We start from the raw sequence: 22,435 nt of genomic DNA on the forward strand, positions 1-22,435 counted from the left end.
ACTAAGTGCGGCCTCAGAGATGCCCGGGAAGCGGTTGTCGAGGCCGAAGCGCGGCGCAGACGCGGCCGAGCTGGAAGTGTCTGCTCTGCGGGTCGCTGCCGTCGCCACCTAGGCGAGGGGCTGAGGGCGCAGCTCGGTAGCTCGCTCGGACAGCTCGTGGCCCCGCGGAGCCTCTTCAGTCGTTCGGCTCGCGCCGCACCGGCCGGAGGAAAGTTCCCGCGGCGCCCGGCCGCTTCACAGCTGCTGTGCCCTCCCTGCTTTTGGCTCTGCAAGTGTCCACTTCAGTCCGGAGAGGCACTCGGGCCGTCAGAGCTGCAGGAGCTGCCCACCGCACCTGGTCCTCGTCCCTCCCCCGCTTCCGGCCGTGAGGCGCCCTCCCCCGCGCCCTCGTTCCCCTCCCCCAAACTACAGCCCGAGCTAGCTCCTGCGCGCACGCTCTCCCGGGCCCAAGGGAATAGTCCTCGCGCGAGCGGGACACGGTGGTGGATGCAATTCCGCTCGCCTACAGCAGCCAGGAGCTCCCTGGCGCCTCAGGCAGCGTCCTCCTCCGAAGCAGCTGCTCCTGCCCCTGGGCAGCCTGGACCTTCGTGCCCTGCCCCCGGGGCCTCGCGCGGGGGGCGCCCCGGGACATCCCCTGTGGGCCGGGTGGAGGAGGAAGAGGAGGAAGAAGACGTGGACCGGGACCCGTACCCTACGCGGAACACGTGGCTGCGCTGCTGCCACTTCTCTTTAAGGGGAAGAAGAGCGCCGGGGAGAGCCATGGGGGGCAGCGAAGTCCGGGAATTTCTTTTGCAATTTGGTTTCTTCTTGCCTCTGCTGACAGCTTGGCCGGGCGACTGCAGTCACGTCTCCAACAACCAAGGTAAGGGACGGGGCGGAGAAGCGAGAGGGGGCGGGAGGAGGCGGGTGCTCTGAGGACCGGTGCATTGGTCGCCTCCTGCAGGTAACTTCGTCCCGGGGTAGGCTTCTCCGGGCTCTCTACACGAGGGGGTAGAGGATGTCCCCTCCCCAGAGCTCCCTGTCCACATCGTCCGGGGCCGGCGACCTCACGAACTCCGGTCCCTTCTGCTTCCAAATGTCTTTAAACGGATGCGTGAGCATCTGCAGCAGTTGGGTCCCAGCCCTGGCGGCCACGGGACCGCTCCCCGCTGCGCAGTTTGCGCTGCAGGTCAGGCTCCGTGGCACAGGCTTAATGGAGACTTCTGGCTCTCTGCGGTCGCTCACAGCACGGTAACGTGTAGGTATCTCCCACATGCCTTTAAGAAAGCAGATCGCTCTCGCTGTAGCCTCTGGCCAAATACCAGCCTTTTGCCTTCGGTAAACTAAGCCGCCCTCGCCCAGCTGCAACCCCTTTACCCCATCCAGACCGAACGTAGACTTGTTGGAAATTATTCCGAATTATTTCTAGCCCAGATGCCCGAAGGGGCCGGGGGGATAAGTATTAGGTGTGAATTAACAAGTTGTGAATATCCTATTTATAAAGTCAGGTAAAGTGGTGAAGTGAAGATGAATAGTGTGTGAAAAGTGAAAGTGAGGTTTACTGAATGGAAAGCACTGAGAATTTTTGAACATTTTCTTGCCTTCTATCCAACAATCTTTATGAGACATATCTCATCGGATTTCTGCTATGAATATTTAAGGACCTATAAAAAATATCACCTGCATAATCTAAATCCTCCTAGACTAAGAGATGAACAACCGTAAAAGTTTCCCAGCATGTACCTGGCTTGATGCTCTCACTGGCACTGTGATGACTACCAGTGTTACCTGTTATGTCACACTTTTACAAATACTTCAAATATAAAACTTCAGTTATAGTTACCATTCAACATATAAGGCTTCGAAATAATTTGCAGATATATAAATGGAGGTCAGATGACATGAAAGTGTGCACTGTTTTTGCGAGGGTGAGAAGGTTGAGAGAGAAGGCAAAACAACACAGCCTTTTTTGTTATCAACATGTATGACCAATTTGTTAGACTTATTCAGAATCAATATTCAATTGTTCTCATTTATGCAACTGGTACTTTTGACATGTTTTTCTAATTTTCTCTTTTTTTTTTTTTGACCTGCCAAATTGCAATCACACATGCATATGTCAATTTGAAAATCCTACACAACCATCATGCCTGTGAGGATGTATCATATGAGAACCACCTATAGTGCCATACTCTCCTATGGCGGTGTATACCTTCACACACATCCCTTATTTGTTTTCAAGGAATATTGACATTAAATATCAAAGGGGTAGTTACTTAATCTACCTCTGAAAATAGAAGATTGTTAAAAATAACATGTAATTATTTGACCTTTTTATTGAAAGGAGAGAGGAAATTTTTAATAATTGGAAGATCAGACATTTATGTTGTACCAAATGTGTCTAGGGCTACTAAAGAGATGTATACTTTGAAGTCAGGTTTACTAGAGATATTTTAACAGTTATTTCCTTGCAATCATTTCCCGAAATCAACATATATTTTTTCATTAAGTGCTGGTAACCATCCAAGGCCCTGAGGATACCAACATAAATAAAACACATGTTAGACTCTTCACATGACTAAAGTGCCATTCTACCAAAATGTGTCAAATGTTAAAATATGACCTTTCAGATATTCATATTAAATTTAAGGACATAGAGGAGTTGTTTGTTAACCTCTTGCAGTAATTTTTATTTATCTATTTTAATGACTTTCTCATACTTTTTTTAAAAGACATTTTACTTAAAATATTTACCAATTATATGTAATTTATGTGTGTTTTTATAAGTTAGCTTAACAGTGTTAGTATTACTCAGTTTACCCAACAATTAAATAAGATAATTAAAGGTAGTCTCCTAAAACTCTTAATTTGAACTTGTACTAACATGCTAAAAACACAGGCTATGCATTACACTTGGCTAATATAGTGCCTAAAGGCTAAGTTGGGTAAAATTTAGAGAAGTTCTTCAACAGAAGATTATAGAGAAAGTATGCTCAGATTTTTTTCATCAGACACAAATGATTCCTTTTAAAATGCTTTTTACAGCCTAAAGTCATAGTGATTAGAAATTATGCCTTATAATACTTTGAGATAATTTTTGAATACTGAAATCATCACGCTAATAGTTAATAAAATGTGAAACTTCAAAATGTTATTTTTATGAACACTTGGGGGATATTTTCTTATTTGTAGCTTCATAAATAGATGACATGAATCAACATATCTTACCAATTTGTAAACATTGAAAACATGAGGTATTACAGAATTATTATAGTATGTATACAATATAGAAATATTAATGTAAAATATAAATCAGATTTTTTATACACATAATAATAAACATCAGTAATATGATGAATAGTTAATTTTAAGGATATCGTATTCATTTTCCTAGTAACTTTTCATCATAAGAGCTAATGGAATTCATGTTTTATCTTTAAAATTTGTTATGGAGGGTAAAATTTCATTTTTATTTAATTTGCCTTCTCATTAAGGATATTCACAAAGTAAACTTTTTAATGTTATTTATCTATTTTTACCAAATCATATAAAATCTTTCATGGTTGAATGAAGGAATCACCCTCTTCCCATTTCCTAGTTTTCCATACGTAGGCATAGTAAAACGATCAAAAAAGTGAACTACCTCATTTTTAACCTGGTACTTAAGATGGTGCTAAGAGTAACTTGAGTACAGGAAGCATCTCTTCTCTTGTTTTTTTAACTGCTGTGAAGCTCTGCACTATAAAGACAAAATAAATCAGTTTGACTCTCTCTTCCTGTTACCCAAACCTCCTTGAATCCATCAGAAAGTAGAGTTGCTTCCTAGATCACTTCATCTGATTAAGTAAGTGAAAGCGTGATTTGTACTCAGATTTCTCTTATTCCATTAGTTTTCCCTCTATTTAAAACCATAGTATTTATTTCGTGTTGGTAATTTTTATGTAAAAATAACAGATTTTACCCTCTTAATATATGTAAACTTTTATTTCCGTACTAGTAGGATACTTAGGAGAATATAAAATACAATCTTGTTTCATATGTAAGTAACCAGGTGTATCAATAACAGTGGTTAGTAGCCACCAGGGATCCATTAATTCAGAGATTACTCTGCTTTAGTCTAAGAGTTGATGCATCTCTCAGGGTGTGACTCATGTTTCCAAAAATAATCAATACTCAAATAATATATTAAATCAAAATATGGTTTGAATATGAGAGTCCAGTGAGCTCATTTTACTACCAAGATTGTGTGAATTGATCTTTCTCCTCCACCCAGGAAATTCAGTGACAAATGAAATAAACAAGGGAAACAGTAGTCTGAGTCATTAGTTTCACTGAATTTATTAATTTGAATGAATTGAGTGTAAAATACACTAAGTTGTGTGTAAATACAGGTGAACATAGCTGAGCAGAAAAATATCTGCTTAATAAAATTCATAGCCCCAAATTAGTTGAACTTCCATAAGTATTGTTCACAAACTATAAGACTGTTGTTCTAATATTTATTGAAGGGGAGGAATTGAAATATTTTCGGAAAGGTCAAGAGTGAACTTTACTGAAAATATTTAACGTTGTGTTAAATAAGGAAAACTGAATGATTTATAAAGAACATTTCTAAAAGACCTTTCATTTATATAAAATTTATTTTCAGGGATAAATTATTTATAGTTGTAAAGGTGCAGATTGTAATCACATGTTGTCTTATTTACCATAAGTATAAAAACAACCTAGAATGTAATTTTATTATACATTTACAAATTGAAATAAGCCATTGTGTAATTAGTCATTATGATTAGTGTTTAAAATAGAAATATAAAATGTCATTGATATGCATTGATCATCTAAATGTTTTTTTGCTCTGGGTTTGGGATAACACTATATCTAAAAATTTTTTTTTACACAAAAATTATACAGTGTTCTTTAAGGATCTCTTCTTCAAACTAGGAATAACATGAATAAAGCAGTTTTTTTGTTGTTTTTCTTTTTTTTTAATTATTTATTTATTTATTTATGGCTGTGTTGGGTCTTCATTTCTGTGTGAGGGCTTTCTCTAGTTGTGGCAAGTGGGGGCCACTCTTCATCGTGGTGCGCGGGCCTCTCACTATCGCGGCCCCTCGTTGCGGAGCACAGGCTCCAGACGCGCAGGCTTAGTAATTGTGGCTCACGGGCCCAGTTGCTCCATGGCATGTGGGATCTTCCCAGACCAGGGCTCGAACCCGTGTCCCCTGCATTAGCAGGCAGATTCTCAACCACTGCGCCACCAGGGAAGCCCAATAAAGCAGTTTTAATTGAGATTTTCCCAAGGGGAAAATATATATCTAAAATCAGTGGTTAAATAACATCTTTTTACATTTTTAATATTTTCAACTTTTCTAATAAGTAATTTGTATGACTTTTATGTTACAAAATTAAATATTGAGAAAAATACTAGAGTTGAAATTCTCTTCTTCACTTATCACTGCTGGTATAAATAACTTAAGTGCAAAAGGCATCATAGATTTCTTGTATTTCCTTCTACCAATCCTCTTTCCCTATGACAAGCACCATATCTCAATCTTTCTCTTTCATTCTTCTCTTTTCACACACATGAGTACTTCTGACTATATATTTCATTTGTCTTAAATGGCGAGAGAACAGATCTTATTTTACAGTGTACATAGTCAACCTAACCCCAAAAGTAATAGAAGTTTCTTCATTGTGTTCTTCACTCAACATTTCTTGGGAGTATAAATATGGTGGAGATCAGTACATATAGTTAAGTAATGAAAAGGGATTGACTTTGTTCAGTGTACTTTGCCAATCATGTAATCAAACTAAATTTGTACAGAAGGATTAAATTGTTTATACATCCACAGTGTTATTTTTAAATAAAAATTGTATATATTATATCATACATATAAAAATTGTGCAACATAATTTAATATACTACATCTATAGTGTTCTGATCAACTTGCAATTTCATTAGACTGACATTAGTTCTTTAAAAAATGGAAATTATATTACCTCTACTTTTGCCTTATTTTATTGAGTACTGTGTTTTCGAGTTTAATATTTAGATGATGAAGAGAAAAAGAATAAGTAAGGCAGACTTTATAAATGCCTTCATGGAATTTATTTTCTAGTAAGGGAGACTGACAAAAAAATATTTAAGTAAATGAAACTATACGCTGTGCAGGAAAGAATACAGGCACTGAGCAAATAAAAGGAGGAACCTGCTATTTTAAGTGTGATGGTTGGAAAGGCCTATCTAGGAGGTGACATGTAAGTCACATTCTCAAGGATGAGAAAGAGCTAATTGTACAGAATGGGAAGAAGTGCATTCTAGGTAAAGGGAATTGCCTGGTCAGTGACCTTGAAGGGAAATGAGCTTGACACGTTTGAAGAAATAAGTCCAGTGTGACTGGACCTTACTGAGCAAGGAAGAGATTTAGCACAAAGTAAGGTTTGAAAGATAGTGAGGAACCAGATACCACAGAGAAGAAAACAAGCCGTGGAAAGGGACTGGGTTTTAATATTATCCTAGGTAAAATGGGAAGCTATTGAGAGATTTTAACCATTTTTCATTTTAAGAGCATTATGGCTAGTGAGCAAAGAGATGATTGGAAGATGGCAAGAATAGAATTAGGAGTCTGTTGCAGTTACATGGGGGGTGGGATATGGTGGCCTGGCTAGAGTGGTGGTAGTGAGATGGGGAGAAGAAGATGGATTTGAGATACATTTTGGAGTTAGGATTATGGGATCATCTTATCATTACAGAAAAATAAATGTAGATATTCAACATTTATATCACTTTTTTTTCCAAAGGGCTGAAAAAATTTTCCATTACTCCCCGTAAAAATGACCTTGCTTATAATAATTGATAATTGACAGAGGATAGGAAGGGTGGGGTGAGGCCCACTTTCCACTCTATTCAGCTCAAACTATGATTTAAAATATAATCTTAACAGTTTTACTATTTCAAACCATTGTCAAACCATTGTACATAACACTGTACACTCATATTGGATCAACAAATGAAATTTTTAAATGCATTTTTGACATGATAACTTTCCATATATAGTTGTTTTTTGTCAGAGTGGATAATGGCACACATGGGTGGAGACATCTTCACAAAGCAATATGGTAATCCAACAGAGTCTGTTAAAATATAGAGCAATATTTGGAAGTTTGGCTTATGCACCAATTTTGTTCATCTTTGTTATGATCAGATTACTGTTACTGAAAACAAAAATGTAAGTGATACTACATATCAAATAAGCGTGTTTCACATATTTTCTATTAGTCTTCTTTTATCTCTGTATTTTCTTTCAATGAAGAGAAACAAATACATGTTCAGAAAGCCTATAAGAGATCCAAAAAATGAGATCTTAAGATGAGGGAAGAAACTATTAGGCTCTCCACTAAACAACAGTAAATTGCATATAATTTAAAAAATTTCCCTGACCAGTTATTATTCATTACAGTGAGTTGCATTATAATAATAATATATGAATGTAATCATTAAATAGAGAGAAGCATAAAAATTCCTTAGTCGTATATACTTTGTATATATTTAGAAAATTCATACTCTGGAAATGCTTCATTTAAACATTTCTAAATATTCTTAAATATACATATTCAAACATAGTAAATCTTATGTTTTACTTTAGTGCTTAGAATGTTCTGGAGAATACTATTGATATTTTATAGTGATTTCCTTTCAGTAAACATTGACTTCTTATGGGATATACAATTTTGTTTTTCAATGATAAATATTCTAGAACTGAGTGAAAACATTCGTTCTTCAAACAGATATTTATCAGAGGCCTACTATTTGATAGGCAGTGTACTTACCATATATAAGAATTCAAGGAGAACTTTCCCTCCTAGAATATATGATCCAGTGAGGGGTTTCCAGTCTCTTTCCAAGTCTGGAAGGAAAATTTTCTGTTTTCTTAAAATTAGATCCAAAATTAATTAGAAAAACTTTAAAAACACATTTGTTATATGGTAACATGTAACAAGTACTGTTGCTCAATTCTCATAATATATTTATGTACCATTTATTTGAAAGTAATTTCTATTATTTCATTACAGTTTATCTCAAAGTTAAGAAAATAAGTCACTCAACAGTCACATATTAAAAATCTCCCTGTGTCAGGCATTATGCTAGGTTCTAAATCTACAACAGTGATTATCATACAATCTCTGTTCCTTAGAAAATCAGTCTTCTCTGTTGATGTTACATATCCTTGAGTAATTGATATTTACTCTAATTACTTGATGATTTTTATGAGATGAAGAATTTTACAGTAAATGAGATCATGAGGGAGAGAAGGAAGGGGCTAAAGTAATACTACTAACACTTTCATGTGGTTTATTTGTAAAATTGCTTCACAAGGATCTTCTAATATTAGTTTTATGTGGGCATATATTCTATTTAATTACATGAAAAGTAAACATAAATATGCATTTAAAAACACAACCATGCATAGAAAATATAAATATTTCACATCTGTAATGGCTTTCCATGGACTGACAGGTAGAGGGAGATTTTGTTTGAAGGATGTTAGACAAGCTTTTTATGGTGTATTTATTTAAGGTGGGTTTATTATTAAAAACTATGGTTAATGGTGAAGAAGCTAGTTTCCAGTTTCAGATAGCAGCAAGCATACCTTTTAATTAAGTTTTGGAGTGGGAACTGGGATGAAGGTGTGTATTTTCAGTCCATGTACTGAAAAATAGATTCAGCTACTTTCCCGGGATACTGCTGTGTCCTCTAGCTGTTGGCCTGTTTGATGATCTGAACTTGCTGGATATAAATGAAAAATCACCCCTCTTCCTTCTATTTCATTTAATAACTTCAGTTGTAAAGTTGTACTTAACTTTTTGATCATAGGAGATATAACATCTCCTTAGAAACTGAATGTTCAGGAGGTAGAATTAGTTATGTATTATTCTTATAATGTTAGGTATCTGTGGATATATGGGATATTTATGTACGTAATTTATTTACTTATGTTAACTTACTAATAACATAACAGTAGAATAATTATGTGTTCTTTCAGATTATTATAATATTCGTATTGGTGGTACATGAGCCTTGCAAAGAGAAACACATTCTTGTATAGTACATAGAGTATAATGTCTAGAATAAGGAAGAGTACTTACACATGATTTTAAAAAAATCAATATATGAAAAATTTCCTACCTATGATGACTAGGAAATAAAAAGGTATTACATTAATATGTATTCCAAATAAGAATTATCTAAAACTAATTGAAATGATTGCCTCCAAATATGAGTTGAAATATATCTCAATATCACCTTAATTTTTACTTTTAAAGAAAGAAATTTGTTCCTTATATTGCTATGATACTTTAATATTGCTAAAAATAATTAAAATTAAACATTTAATTAGAAAATTAAATTATGTAGTGGCTAATGAATGTTATTCTAAAAATTGATATCTAAGACAACTGAAGTTTATTTTAAAATATAATACAGTAGCTAAGTAGCTATAAACATGCAAAATGAAAGAAAAATAGGGATAGAAAAAAATGAATTATGGTACTATTTTTAAAATGAACCTAATTGGTTAAGAAGTCTCTTGTTATATATATATATAACAATATCGTGGGTTAGAGCCTTATCTCTGCAAGTATGGAAATGTCCTGATGACAGAGAACGTTAGCTAAATCTCTTTAAAAAAAAAAATCCTGAAAATTTCCTTTCATTCTCCTTCTGGATTAAAGTATACTTAGACAACATTTAAACTGTGAATGCAAGTGAAAATAATTAGTAGTTGCCATTATGTGTGACAGGAAAGAGCTGAGCAAACTAACAGCATTGCACAAAATCATAAGACTTCTGTCAGTTTCTAAAATTAAATAAAATCTATGCATTAGTCCACTTGTTAACAATTATAATGCCTGATCAACAACAACAAAAAACCCCAAGACTGCAGTAGCCACAACAATTTCATAACACTAGAACATTTAATGAGGAAACTACCCTGTTTCCTTGGCTGTTTTACATGCTTAATTTAATGAGGGAGCAGTCAGAAAGAGATCCTAACTTTTACCTGAAAAACAAACAGAATTTCAGAAGTGCATATTGTTGGTATAGCATATTGCTTAGCATGTTTTAAAATAAGTGAAAAATAACATGCCCCAATTTTATTTTTATGATACTATATTAGAGCAAAAATTGTACCTATATTATAATAACTTACTGTCTTAAAGTGTTATAGTATAATAACTTCATTTTATAGTTTAGAAAACTAGAGTTCACCCCAGTTATTAAAATAGCAGGTAGTTTGTTTATGTAAAATTCCATGTGTAAGAACCTTTATGATATTCACTAGTTTATGACCAAAAACCCATGTATACATATGCACTGTTTTTTTAGATTTTTCAAGAGCTCTATTACCTAATAAAGCAAAAGTAAAATTTAAGAATTTATTTTAAAGTTTAGTACTCTAGAGTTTTAAGTACTTGTTAAAGCTAAATGAAAATTTCCCCTGAATTTATGAAGCCTTAAAATCAGATGAAATTGTTATCCTGTTTCTGTTATAAAGTTCTGAAATACTTTTCCATTGTAATATAGATATAGTTATCTTTGGGTTTTTGTTTGTTCATTTTTATTTTTATTACTTATATATAAACACTTCAGTTCTTAATCTATATGGTTTATTTGTATATATTTTCCTAGAATTCTCAAATTAGTTCAAAATTAAGTATATATCCAATTTTTAAATGAAATATATTGATACCTACTATGTTTTTTCACTGTGCTGGGAACAGGAAACGTAAAGATGGGTCACTTTGCCCTGGACTTGTGAGAGCTTAAGATTTAACTAATGAGACTATTTATATGTCATTGAATAATTGACAAAGCAATATGGATTTAGCTGTTCCATAGATAAGTTCACATCTATGAACTATTGTTTACAGAGATGAAAAGGTAAAAGTACCATTTTCACTGATCTATGAATTAATATATGCAGACACTGAGAATAAATATTCATTCAGTATATTGACCATGACCCTATATTGGCACTGACTTTGTGTGCCTGCTAGAAATGAAATAGGATCTGCCCCCGACATTAAGTACAACGTTGTAAAGTTGAAGAGATATAGTTAACAGTTAAATACTAGCAATATAGCAAAGATAAAGGGAAATAATTTTAAAAATTATAAACAAAAAAGAATCTTTTTTTAAAAATTAATTAATTAATTTATTTTTGGCTGCGTTGGGTCTTCGTTGCTATGCACAGGCTTTCTCTAGTTGCGGCAAGCGGGGGCTACTCTTTGTTGCGGTACGCGGGCTTCTCATTGCGGTGGCTTCTCTTGCTGCGCTTGTTGTGGAGCACCAGCTCTAGGCGCACGGGCTTCAGTAGTTGTGGCCTGCAGGTTCAGTAGTTGTGGCGCATGGGCTTAGCTGCTCCGCGGCATGTGGGATCTTCCCTGACCAGGGCTCAAACTCATATCCCCTGCCTTGGCATGCAGATTCTTAACCACTGCGCCACCAGGGAAGTCCAAAAAAGAATCTTGAGTTACATATGGGAAATGAAAATGAGTCTCACATTTATCAGGATTCATCATCATAAATATATATAAGCAATAAGAGAATTAAAACAAATGACTCCTCTGGAACTTCAATTTTTAAGCTACCTTGAATTAGTTATTCTGCACTTGAACATTAAAACTTACTCTGTGTATAGGTAAAAATAAAATCCAAGTGAATAATATCTTAGATTGAACATAGTTGTTTTTTTTTTTAACATCTTTATTGGAGTGTAATTGCTTTACAGTGGGGTGTTAGTTTCTGCTTTATAACAAATTGAATCAGCTATACATATACATATATCCCCATATCTCCTCCCTCTTGCGTCTGCCTCCCACCCTCCCTATCCCACCCCTCTAGGTGGTCACAAAGCACCCAGCTGATCTCCTTGTGCTATGCGGCTGCTTCCCACTAGCTATCAATTTTACATTTGGTAGTGTATATATGTAATGTTACTCTCTCACTTCGTCCCAGCTTACCCTTCCCCCTCCCCATGTCCTCAAGTCCATTCTCAGCGTCTCCGTCTTTATTCCTGTCCTGACCCTAAGTTCTTTATAACCATTTTTTTTTTATATATTCCATATATAGAACATAGAGTTTTTAAGTACGTGGCACCACTTGGCTTTTTCATTAAAAGTTTTATCATATTCTTTAAGAAACAGTGTGTTTGATGATGGTGGCTGCTTTTAAAAAGAAACAGCACAAAAACTATAACAACACAAAATCTTGATTTTAATGGATTGTGTGTGGTTTTCTCTACTGATTATTTTATATTTAGATGATGGTAAAATTGTAAAACCTGTATGATTTCACTATATGCAATTTAAAGATTAAAAATGTTTCTCTAGTTTCTTGCCATCTCTTACCATTCTTGTTTTATTGTGATTCTCTCTTCCCTACCTCTATTAAATATTGGTTTTTAGAGGTGTTTCATAACTTTGAAATTGCTAGTATTCTTTAACATTTATGTTGAGAAATTAGATAAATTACTCTTTGATAGATCCTGTATTTTATATTTGAGAAATGTGCCTGTAGAAGAACATAGAGATAGAAATTGCTGCCAGAACTTGGTATTTTTAGACAGAGAAAAATCAATGGCAGATTATCCATGATTAGCTGTTGACATTTAGATTTGTACATTTATAATGTCAAAAAGCACTGAACTGTCAATTTAGTTTCTAAATTACGATGATATTCTTATTTTCAAATCCAACATTTTATGGTTCTCTTCTGTCCTTCAACATAGAGATATATTTAAAATAATAATTGAAATAATTGCAGATCTTTTGACAAACTGGACTTTAAATAATTAATTGAAAAATTACAGATCTGCTAAAAAGCCTAATGAATTACTCATCTCTTTGTGTGCATCTAGGTTTGTTGTTGTTGCCCTGATCATTATTTCAATACCCTAGTGCAGGCATTATTTCTAACTTATGAAAATAAATATCTTTATAAAGGTATATTATGATTGGATTAATATTTCTTCACCTTTAATCATTACACAATACCTAGAATATGGTTGTGTATTGCTATGTCATAAAAATTATTTTAATTCTGTGCTAGAGTATGTATCATAAGTCTTTAAAGTATTTTCTCCTCCAGCAGATGATTTGCCTTGGCTGTGAGAATCTGAGTTGTTGTCAGGCTTTACTAGATTGAGGATATTTTTTGAGGTTTGATATCTTAATTGTAAAAGATTATGATTTTAAGTACATCCCACCACACATATGCCACATTTATTATGGAATAGGTCCCATCCTCCAAACGCACACTAGCTTGGTTGGAAGTTCTGCTTCTAATGTGGCACCAGAGTGTAGGAAGCTTAAATAGTATCTATATAACTAAGGAAAAAGCCATAAATTTTCTTTTTAATATACTTGTCTCTGATATACTTATTGTCCAGGTCCAAGATTATCCTGTTCAGTCAGTTGCTCTCAATTTCTTATAAAAAATTTAGACTTAATTCTCTTCTAATGCAAAATTAGGGAAGATGTCATGCAAATGGACTATTTTAAATTTATCTCCTTTAGCTAGTCTTAAATTGGAATGATTATGATTTTCTTTTATGTGTAAGTTCTTTATATACTACTTACATATGTCATGTTAATTCCAAGTATTTCCCCCAAGTTACCTTTAATTATGTTTATTACTGTTTGGATATCAAGATTGGCTTCAGCCTCCAAATTTTTCCACTTATCATTTTTCCCCTCTAATATTTGCTTCTGATGACATGCACACGTTGAACAATAGGCAGTTGGGAAGTAAATGCCCATTTACCAGTCACTCTAATAGTGCTTTATATACCAACGATAAGCTCCCTGACAAAATGTCAGTTGTAACTAATGTACCTTATGCTGAAGTGGTGTTTCTTACCTTCCAATTTTAATCTAAATCCTCCCAAATTCACTTATCTAATATTCACATGAACAAGAATGGCTGATACCTACCTAGTTATAGGTAGGTAGAAGAGGGGGAGGAAAGGTAGGCTCAAGTTATAGGAATATTTTCCACATGGAATGAGGATGACAAAGCGGTTGTGCGTGGCTCTACTGCAGGTGTGACATTATGCTGGATCCACACACATACACAATCTTCCAATATTGTCTAGCTTGGAAAAACTCCTTGAGTGGAAAAGCTAGAAAACAGTTGAAAGTGGGTTGAGAATTTGAGTAAGAATTTAGGCTGAATATCTAGCTGAAATCAAGGAACTTTCCTTCCTCAGTGATGATTTCTCAACACTTAATCTTTTTGGAGGAGTTTATAATTTTATGGAATGATGTCTATTAATCTTTTTCTCAGTAATTTTTTTAGTTTTTTTAATGTGTAGAGAATCTTTGCACATCCTATTTAACTGTATTTTCTAGATGTGTTATGGCTTCAGGTTAATATATATCATGCCTCAGGGTGTGCTATGACAACAAACATTTCTTTTGAAGATGTAAAGTGTTCTAGAAAGTAGTTAAGCAGAAAGTTGAAAAATATTCATATACTTAGATTGTTAATTCCACTTTTATGAATTTAAATTCTAGGGGAATGCATGGATAAAGACAGGCCAAAATTTGTATACAGGACTTTTCAATTCAACTTTATTTATCAAACTGAAGAATTGGCATCAAAGTCAATGCCCCCAGATAGGAACATCTTCATAGAGACATAACTTCCTTTATTTGTAAAAATGTCTTCGATGAGGGCATGTGCATCAACAGGAGTCCCAAATCCCTCAATGTGAGATGGTGGAAAAACTTGTTTTGCTACTGAGAGAGCACATAAGAGAGATGATAGGAGAACAAGGAAGGAAGCCTTTGCAATAGGAGCAGTCTGATGGAGATTCTGGGATTTGTTTAGAGTAGCCTAGAGGATGGTTTAAAAATGATGGTGTCTGTTGTTCTGTTTGAAATTGTTCTCATGACTGCGATGTTAACCATTTCCCCTATCTTCACCTCCAACATTTTATCAAACTCTGTTATACTCCAGAAAAACAAGAATAGAAATCAGTTCTAATTTAAGTTCAAAATAAATGGATAACATCTTTGTACTTAAAGAGGATGTTTCTCTGAAAAACTCAAAAATGTTTTGTACTCAGCAGTCTCTCCCATTAATACACCTATAAAAATATATCTCCAGTTGATGGAGGATTTGACATAGTAGGAAAAATGAAGAAAAAGACCAAATGCTTTTCAACTGTGTATATTAATTTAATTCTACCACTTCATCTTTTTATTCCACCTTTCCAAAGTAAGTAAGCAGCATAAATTACTGCACTTATTTTACTAAAGGAATTTATATGGACGTTAAGTTACTTGGCAAAGCTGATAGAGCAAATTAGTAACCGCAAAGGAAAAAGAAAGCAGGCCTTAAGCCTGTTAGATCAGTGTACTTTCTAAATGGGAAGGAGAATTTCGGGCAACTCCTAGAATATTAAAAATGCAAAGGTATTGAATTTAAATATTGTTCCTCTACATTAATGTCTTGAGAACTTTCTAAAACACTTAACCTATATCACTTATAAATATCGATAATCTGTTTTAAAAGAATAGAAGAATTTTTTGGAAAAATATTTATAAAGAAGGATTTCTTTTACTGGATTATACAACTTTTTAAAATTATCATTTAATAATTATGACTTTAAGTAATATGCCATTTTTACTCCCATTTTCTTTATATATATTATTTTTGTGGTTGTAAGGCCCATTACTGTGTGCTTTTGCTTGTATGTTTATCACTTGTTTGTTTACTAATTCGTCCAGATTTTTAACCTGCTTGTTAGGCACTGTACAAGCAGTCTTGATTAATGGGCAATAATGACAATTTAAGTATCTAATGAGAAGCTGTACAGTTTGAGTCTTCAGCCCCAGACTCTCCTCCTTTTGGACTACTTTTGATTTTCCCTCAATTCAGATCTAGCATAGCAACTATCAAGTCTTAATGTCTATAAGAACTGCTGAAGAACTTTTTCAAATGACAGATTGCTGAGCCCCACTACCAAAGAGTTGGATTTAGTGTGTTAAAGATAGTGTTTAGGACTGTTCATTTTTAATAAACACTCTGCTAAATGTAGATGCAGATGGTTTGAGAAACCCTGACTTAGGGATCCCTATCTGTATCCATTGCAGCAAATACGGATTAAAGCTAGCTAAAATAAGCAGAAAAGAAATTTATAAGAAATTGGATATCTTATAAATAAAAATTGGATTTATAATATAAATATTGGATTTATAAGACCTTGGATAAGATGATTCCACAGAACTGAAGAGACTCCTAGAGAACCAACTTTAGCAAAGGATAAGAATCAGGGCAGCACCTGGGATCTAGACATAAGGAATTAATCATCAGTCTCATTGGGCTGAATTGATTTAACCCTTTTTTCCCTATAATTGTATTACTCAGCTAAAAATATCAGTTCTGCAAGAGTGAGTCTGAATGGCCTAGATTGGGTCATGAGCCCCTGCATCATAGACAGAGTAGGACCCCTTGATTGACAACCTTACCATGACTGGACACTATGGGGGACAAGGAATTCCTTAAAAATGCTGTCACTAAAACAAGTGGAATGGATAATGGGTGGCCAAAACCTAGCACATCTCTAATCACTGATAGTATAATATAATCATCCAAATAACTTCTTTTAGAATTTCAGCCCTTACACTAAAAACTCAATTATGAAATGGATATGACTTTGTATAATTAGAGTCTATAGTGTTTCCCAGTTCAGCCCAGAGGAGTTAGGCATCATATTGCTACTACCCTCAATAGAGTATTAGCAATTTAGGAGGCATATTATAATAGAATCATGAAGCCAGTCTCCCGAAAGGATAGCATATATTTGCTTTTACTCAAGTATAATTTGAAATATCCCTTGTTATGATAAAACTCTTATCCTGCAGTATAGACGATAAGGAAACAATATAGATGGCCTGACCTAACCTTTTCTTTACAAGAAATTTGACTTTTACCAAGTGGCTTACACAAAATTTCAGTGCATTCAAAATACTGTACAATATTCTGGTCATTACCGTGTGCCTGGCTAACATGAGAAAATTTGTGACACAAAATATTGTGCCCAATATTGATCCAACTTCCATACACAATTATTGTGCTTTTAAAAATAAACCAATTCCTAAACTATAGTAACAAAATTGATATGCCTTTAAATGTTATATTTTAAAAATATATAATAAATGATGTTTTAAGGGGCTTGGATTTTAAGATTGCTAGTGTTTCGTTTTAAAATAATTACATTTCTATGGGCCATTTTCCCAGAAATAGCTGTTCAAATGCAGTATAAATTCTGAGTTTTTGAGTGGTTACTCATTTCTAGGCACCATTCTAAGTACTTCAGTGTATTCAGTTGTGTAATCTTCACAACAACCCATAAAGTTAATCATTTTTATCTCAGTTTTATAGGTAAGGAAATCAGGACACAAATAGGTTAAGTAACTTGTCACAGTGTTAAATGGTAAAAGAGTGTTATGCATTCAATTGTGTCCCCCCAAAATTCCTATGTTTAAGTCCTAATCCCCAATACCTAAGAATATGACCTTTTTGGGAAATGAAGTTGTTGCAGATGTAATTAGTTTAGATGAGGTCCTACTGGAGTAGGGTGGGCCCCTAATCCAATAAGACTGGTGTCCTGATTAAAAGGGGGGAATTTGGAGATAGACATGCGCACAGGGAGAAGGCTATGTGAAGATTAAAGCAGATATTGCAGTTATGCATCTACAAGCCAAGGAACACCACAGATCGCCAGCAAACAACCTTAAGCTAGGACAGAGTCATGAAACAGATTCTACCTTATGGTTCTCAGAAGGAACCAATCCTGCTGACCTCTTGATCTCAGACTTCTAGCTCTCAGAACTGTAAAACAGTAAATTTCTGTTGTTCTAACCCAGTTGTGGTACTTTGTTATGGCAGCACTATGAAACTAACATGCAGAGTAAGGATTTGGATTTACACATTATAGCTCCAAAGCGTACATTCTTAACCAACACACTGTATTGTTTCCCTGCAGATAATTGAATAAATACATCATCTGTTAGGATGTAAAAGAGGTCTAGACTAAGAAAGCTAATCCAGACTAAGAGAGCTAATAACATTTTTCTGGAACCTGATGTGCCTCTTTGTAAGGGCATTGAGAAAGGTACTTAAAGTATTATTTTCCTTCAAAACTGCCAGTTACAAAATAGAAACAGACTATGACTAAATATGTTTGGAAAAAATCATGATCTGAGAACCACAAATTATAAATTTGTATAAATTAAGTTTATTTAAATATCAAAAAAGTGTCATCCTTAATTAACTCTTGAGAGAAAGATAGAAAATCTTAAGGAAGATCTCTGCTGTACCTGTTAGATGACTGTTTACATGTATTTCAGTTCATGTAGAGCATAACTTTTGCATACACCCAGGCCTTGACTACTAGTGAATTAAACAGGAAAAAATGTAGAAAAATGATTGCTATTACACAGACTATAATGGAGACTGTGCATGGTCTTCTGCCCATAGATTTTTCTAATTAAAACAAACAGCCATGGAATTAAGGAAAAGTCATGCATAACCTAGGTTTCTTCTGTTCAAAAATAAATGTAGTGAAAAGAAAAATGAGAAGGGAGAGCTAGAAGTAAGTAGGAAGTGTATACTTAGAAGGTATATTGATACCTCAGCTCTGAAATATTAGAGACAATAAAAGCTCAAGATGCCAGAGTTGCTCTGAATTGCCAAGAATAGAGGGGTAATAGCCTAAAAACCCTGAATTTTTTTTTTCCTTCCAACTCTAAGAGGAGATTAAAGATGCGTTAAGGGGAGGTTTCTGCTTGGATTTAGTAGTGGTAGGAAATGGTAATCTATAATGCAGAAGTATCTTCCTGTTAAAGTTTGGTAAGATGCTTGATATGTATCTCATTATATTTATTTAATTTTTACTCTGTTCAGTGTTGCATAATCAAATAGGCCTGGGTCTGAATTCCAGTCCTATGCCTTATTAAAATTAATTTCTTAGAAAATGGCTACTGTCTTAACCTTGCTTTAATTATCTATATAATAGCAAAAATGACACCTACTCAGTTTTATTTTGAGAATTTATAAATGGAATATACCATATATATATATATATGTGTGTGTGTGTGTGTGTGTGTGTGTGTGTGTGTGTACCTGGCCACACAACAACAGTCACAATAATATAATAGTTAACATTTATCTACTGATTACTATGTTTTAAGGACTTTTGTGCATTGCTTCATTCCTTTAAACTAGGAAGTAAGTCATATTATTCCAATTTGACAACTGAATTTGACAACTACCTCATAGAGAGTCTGAGGAATTTCCTCAAGGTCATAAGCTAGTAAGTTATATACAAAATTTCGGAATCAAACCTAGTTTACTATCTTTGAAATAACACAATTAACTATATTACTAGTGGCCCTTTGTCAGGGATACAAATATAAGTAAACGTAGTTCTTTATGAATTTATTGTCTAATAGGAAGAGAAAGTCAAATGGGTGGAGACAACTTCTTGTCGGTGTGGTGATGGAAATAGGTATAGGTTACCAATGGCTTTGAAGGAAGGAAGATGTGGTCACATGTACTTTCAGGCATCAAGAAAGACTTCATATAGGAAGAGAAGCTTGAGCTGAGTGTTAAAATACTAGTCACTATTCATTAGGTGACTAGTGATTACAAATTATTCCAGATAGATGGAATAACAGGTTCAAGGGCCTGGCGAAAAATACAATAGCATTTTGCGGGGTGCTGGTAAATAGTTACGAATAGATAGAGACTATAAGGAAGAGAGAGGCAGGAGATGAAGGATGAAAAATAGACAGGGGTCAGGACATGAAGAGCTTTGATCAGCTGTGCCTAAGTGGTTTGTACTTTATTATTAAAAGCCAGAGGTTCTTAACTCTGGCTGTCCATCAAAATCTTATGGGGGGGCCTTTGAAAAAATACTCATACTCAGGTCCAACCCAATCTATCTTTATAAATACATTTTTGTGGTGAATTTTGAACGTCTTTCTTCCTACTCTTGTTAACACTGTATTAAGCATGTAGTAGGCAATAAATATTGGCTAATTGATCGGCTTTTGTTAGCTGATACAGCAAATTCAGAATTATTTTTAGTTATTTTGGTGAGTGATGTGAAGGGAATTTTTTTTCATTATTGAAAAGTTACATTTTTATAAGAATGTTCTAGAATTTTAAAAAAAGATACGAAGGTAATAATGACCCGGAATATCAATGTGATATTCTGATATATTTATTATTGATTTACTGATAAATAGCCAAAAGGTGCATTTTTTGGTGAGCAGCACATTCCCATGTTCCTCCCCTACTTGCACTGTTAGTATTAATGTAAGGGCACTGACTGCATTTTTTTCCATGATCTTGAAATTGACAGTATAGTTTTTTCCCTATTTTAACTTCTAATACAGAACCATTATATTACCTGTGGGTTTTGTGTGTGTGTGTGAGAGAGAGATAATGCAACATGCAGATTTAAAGTTTTTCATTAGTGCTTCAAAGGCAGAAAAGAATGAAACTAATCTGAAAAAGTCTATCTGGGCATAAAAAAATTCAGTTTCACATATAAGGAGCTTGCGAGTCACCACTCGGTTCTAACAACAAGCAAAAACCTGAAAAGACTGAAAAATCAACTCTTCTTTGATCCGTAAGAGAGGGGAGGACACAGGGCAAAGTGCTTGCCCCCAAGGTTGGAGAGACAGACAGGCAGATGCAGGGAGTTACGGCTTCCCAGAGCAGAGCCTCACAAACAGAAACAGCCACAGGAACCATTGCTGGGTAGAACATGTCCAGCTATTAAGAAAAAAAATTACAAGGTCTACCAAATGCAAAAACCACAATTTGAAGAGACAGAGCAAGCATCAGAACCAGATGTGACAGGGGTGTTGAAATTATCAGATTGGGAATTTAAAACAACTATGATTACTATGCTAAGGACTCTAATGGATTAATTAGACAGCATGCAAGAACAGATGGGCAACATAAGCAGAGAGATGGAAATCCTGAGAATGAAACAAAAAGAAATGCATGTATATGTATGTATGTTTATATATAAGTGAAATGAATGACAGCAGTGATACGTGGGAAAGAGGAGGAAATAAGAGTATTTTGTTATTATAAGGTACACTACCTACAAAGAGGTACAGTGTTATTTGAAAATAGGCTTGCATTAGTTGTAAATGTATACTGCAAACTCAAGGGCAACCACTAAAAGAAGTGAAAAAAGAAGTATAACTGATGTGCTAATAAAGGAGAGAAAATGAAATGAAATTTCATTTAATTAAATGGAATTAAACTGCAGAAGGTAGAAAAAGAGTGAAGAGAAAGATAGGAACAAAGAGCAAGGGCAACAAATAGAAAGCAGTAATGACTGTGTTAGATGTTATCCAGTTATACCAATAATCACATTGAATGTCAGTGATCTAAATGGATGAAATGAAAGACAGAGATTGATGGAGTAGACCAAAAAATAAGACCCAGCTATATGTTCTTTACAAGAAACCCACTTTAAATATAAAGAAACATATGGATTAAAAGTAAATGGATGGAGAAAAATATACCATCCTAAAAATGATCAAAAGAACACATGAGAAACTGTATTAATTTCAGACAGAACAGACTTCACAGCAAGGCAAGTTATTAGGGGTAAAGTAAGGCATTATAAAATGATAAAGGGACCATTTCTTCAAGAAACATTACAGTCCTTAATGTGTATGTGCCTAACAACAGAGCACATAATTTTTAAGGCAAAGACTGATGGAACTGCCAGGAGAAATAGATGAACACACTACCATAGTTGGAGACTTCAACCCCTCTATCAGAAATGGACATATCCAGCAGGCAGAAAATCAATAAGCCCATATTGAACTCAACAAAACTATCAATCAACTGGATATAACTGACATCTATAGACTACTTTATCCAACAACAGCAGAATACACATTCTTATCAAGCTCACATGCAACATTCACAAAGATATACCTGATTCTTGACCATAAAAAATACCTTAACAGATTTAAAGAATAAAAATCATCATGTCAGCTTCGACCACAATGGAAATCAATAACTGAAAGATAATTGAAAAATCCCAAAATATGTGGATGTAACCAACATACTAATAATCAAGACTGAATCATGAAGAAATGGAAAATCTGAACAGACAACTTACTACTAAGGAGATTGAATCAATAATCAAAAACCCCACAGCTAATAGCAGAAAGTCCAGGACGAGATGGCTTCACCAGTGAATTCTACCAAACATTTGAAGAATCATGGTACTAATCCTGCTCAACATCTTCTAAAAAATAAGAGGAGAGAACACTTCCAAACTCTTTTAATGAGGCCAGCACTACCCTGATACCAAAATCACACAAGGGCACTACAAGGAGAGAAGAT

The 22,435-nt window shown here is 34.8% G+C and overlaps 1 protein-coding gene across 4 annotated transcripts in view; it reads left to right on the plus strand.

Annotated features, from left to right (window-relative positions):
• Nucleotides 1-456: 456 nt before the first annotated feature.
• Nucleotides 457-22,435, plus strand: part of EPHA6 (EPH receptor A6) — an 846,791-nt gene continuing 824,812 nt past the window's right edge. For all 4 annotated transcript variants that reach the window (XM_061194037.1, XM_061194035.1, XM_061194034.1 and 1 more), the window contains exon 1: nucleotides 457-862. In XM_061194037.1, the coding sequence (XP_061050020.1) occupies nucleotides 487-862 (376 nt within the window). In that variant the 5' untranslated portion in view covers nucleotides 457-486. The remainder of the gene's footprint in view (nucleotides 863-22,435) is intronic.

Source organism: Eubalaena glacialis, chromosome 6, assembly GCF_028564815.1.
Source record: "Eubalaena glacialis isolate mEubGla1 chromosome 6, mEubGla1.1.hap2.+ XY, whole genome shotgun sequence".
Taxonomy (NCBI): Eukaryota; Metazoa; Chordata; class Mammalia; order Artiodactyla; family Balaenidae; genus Eubalaena; species Eubalaena glacialis.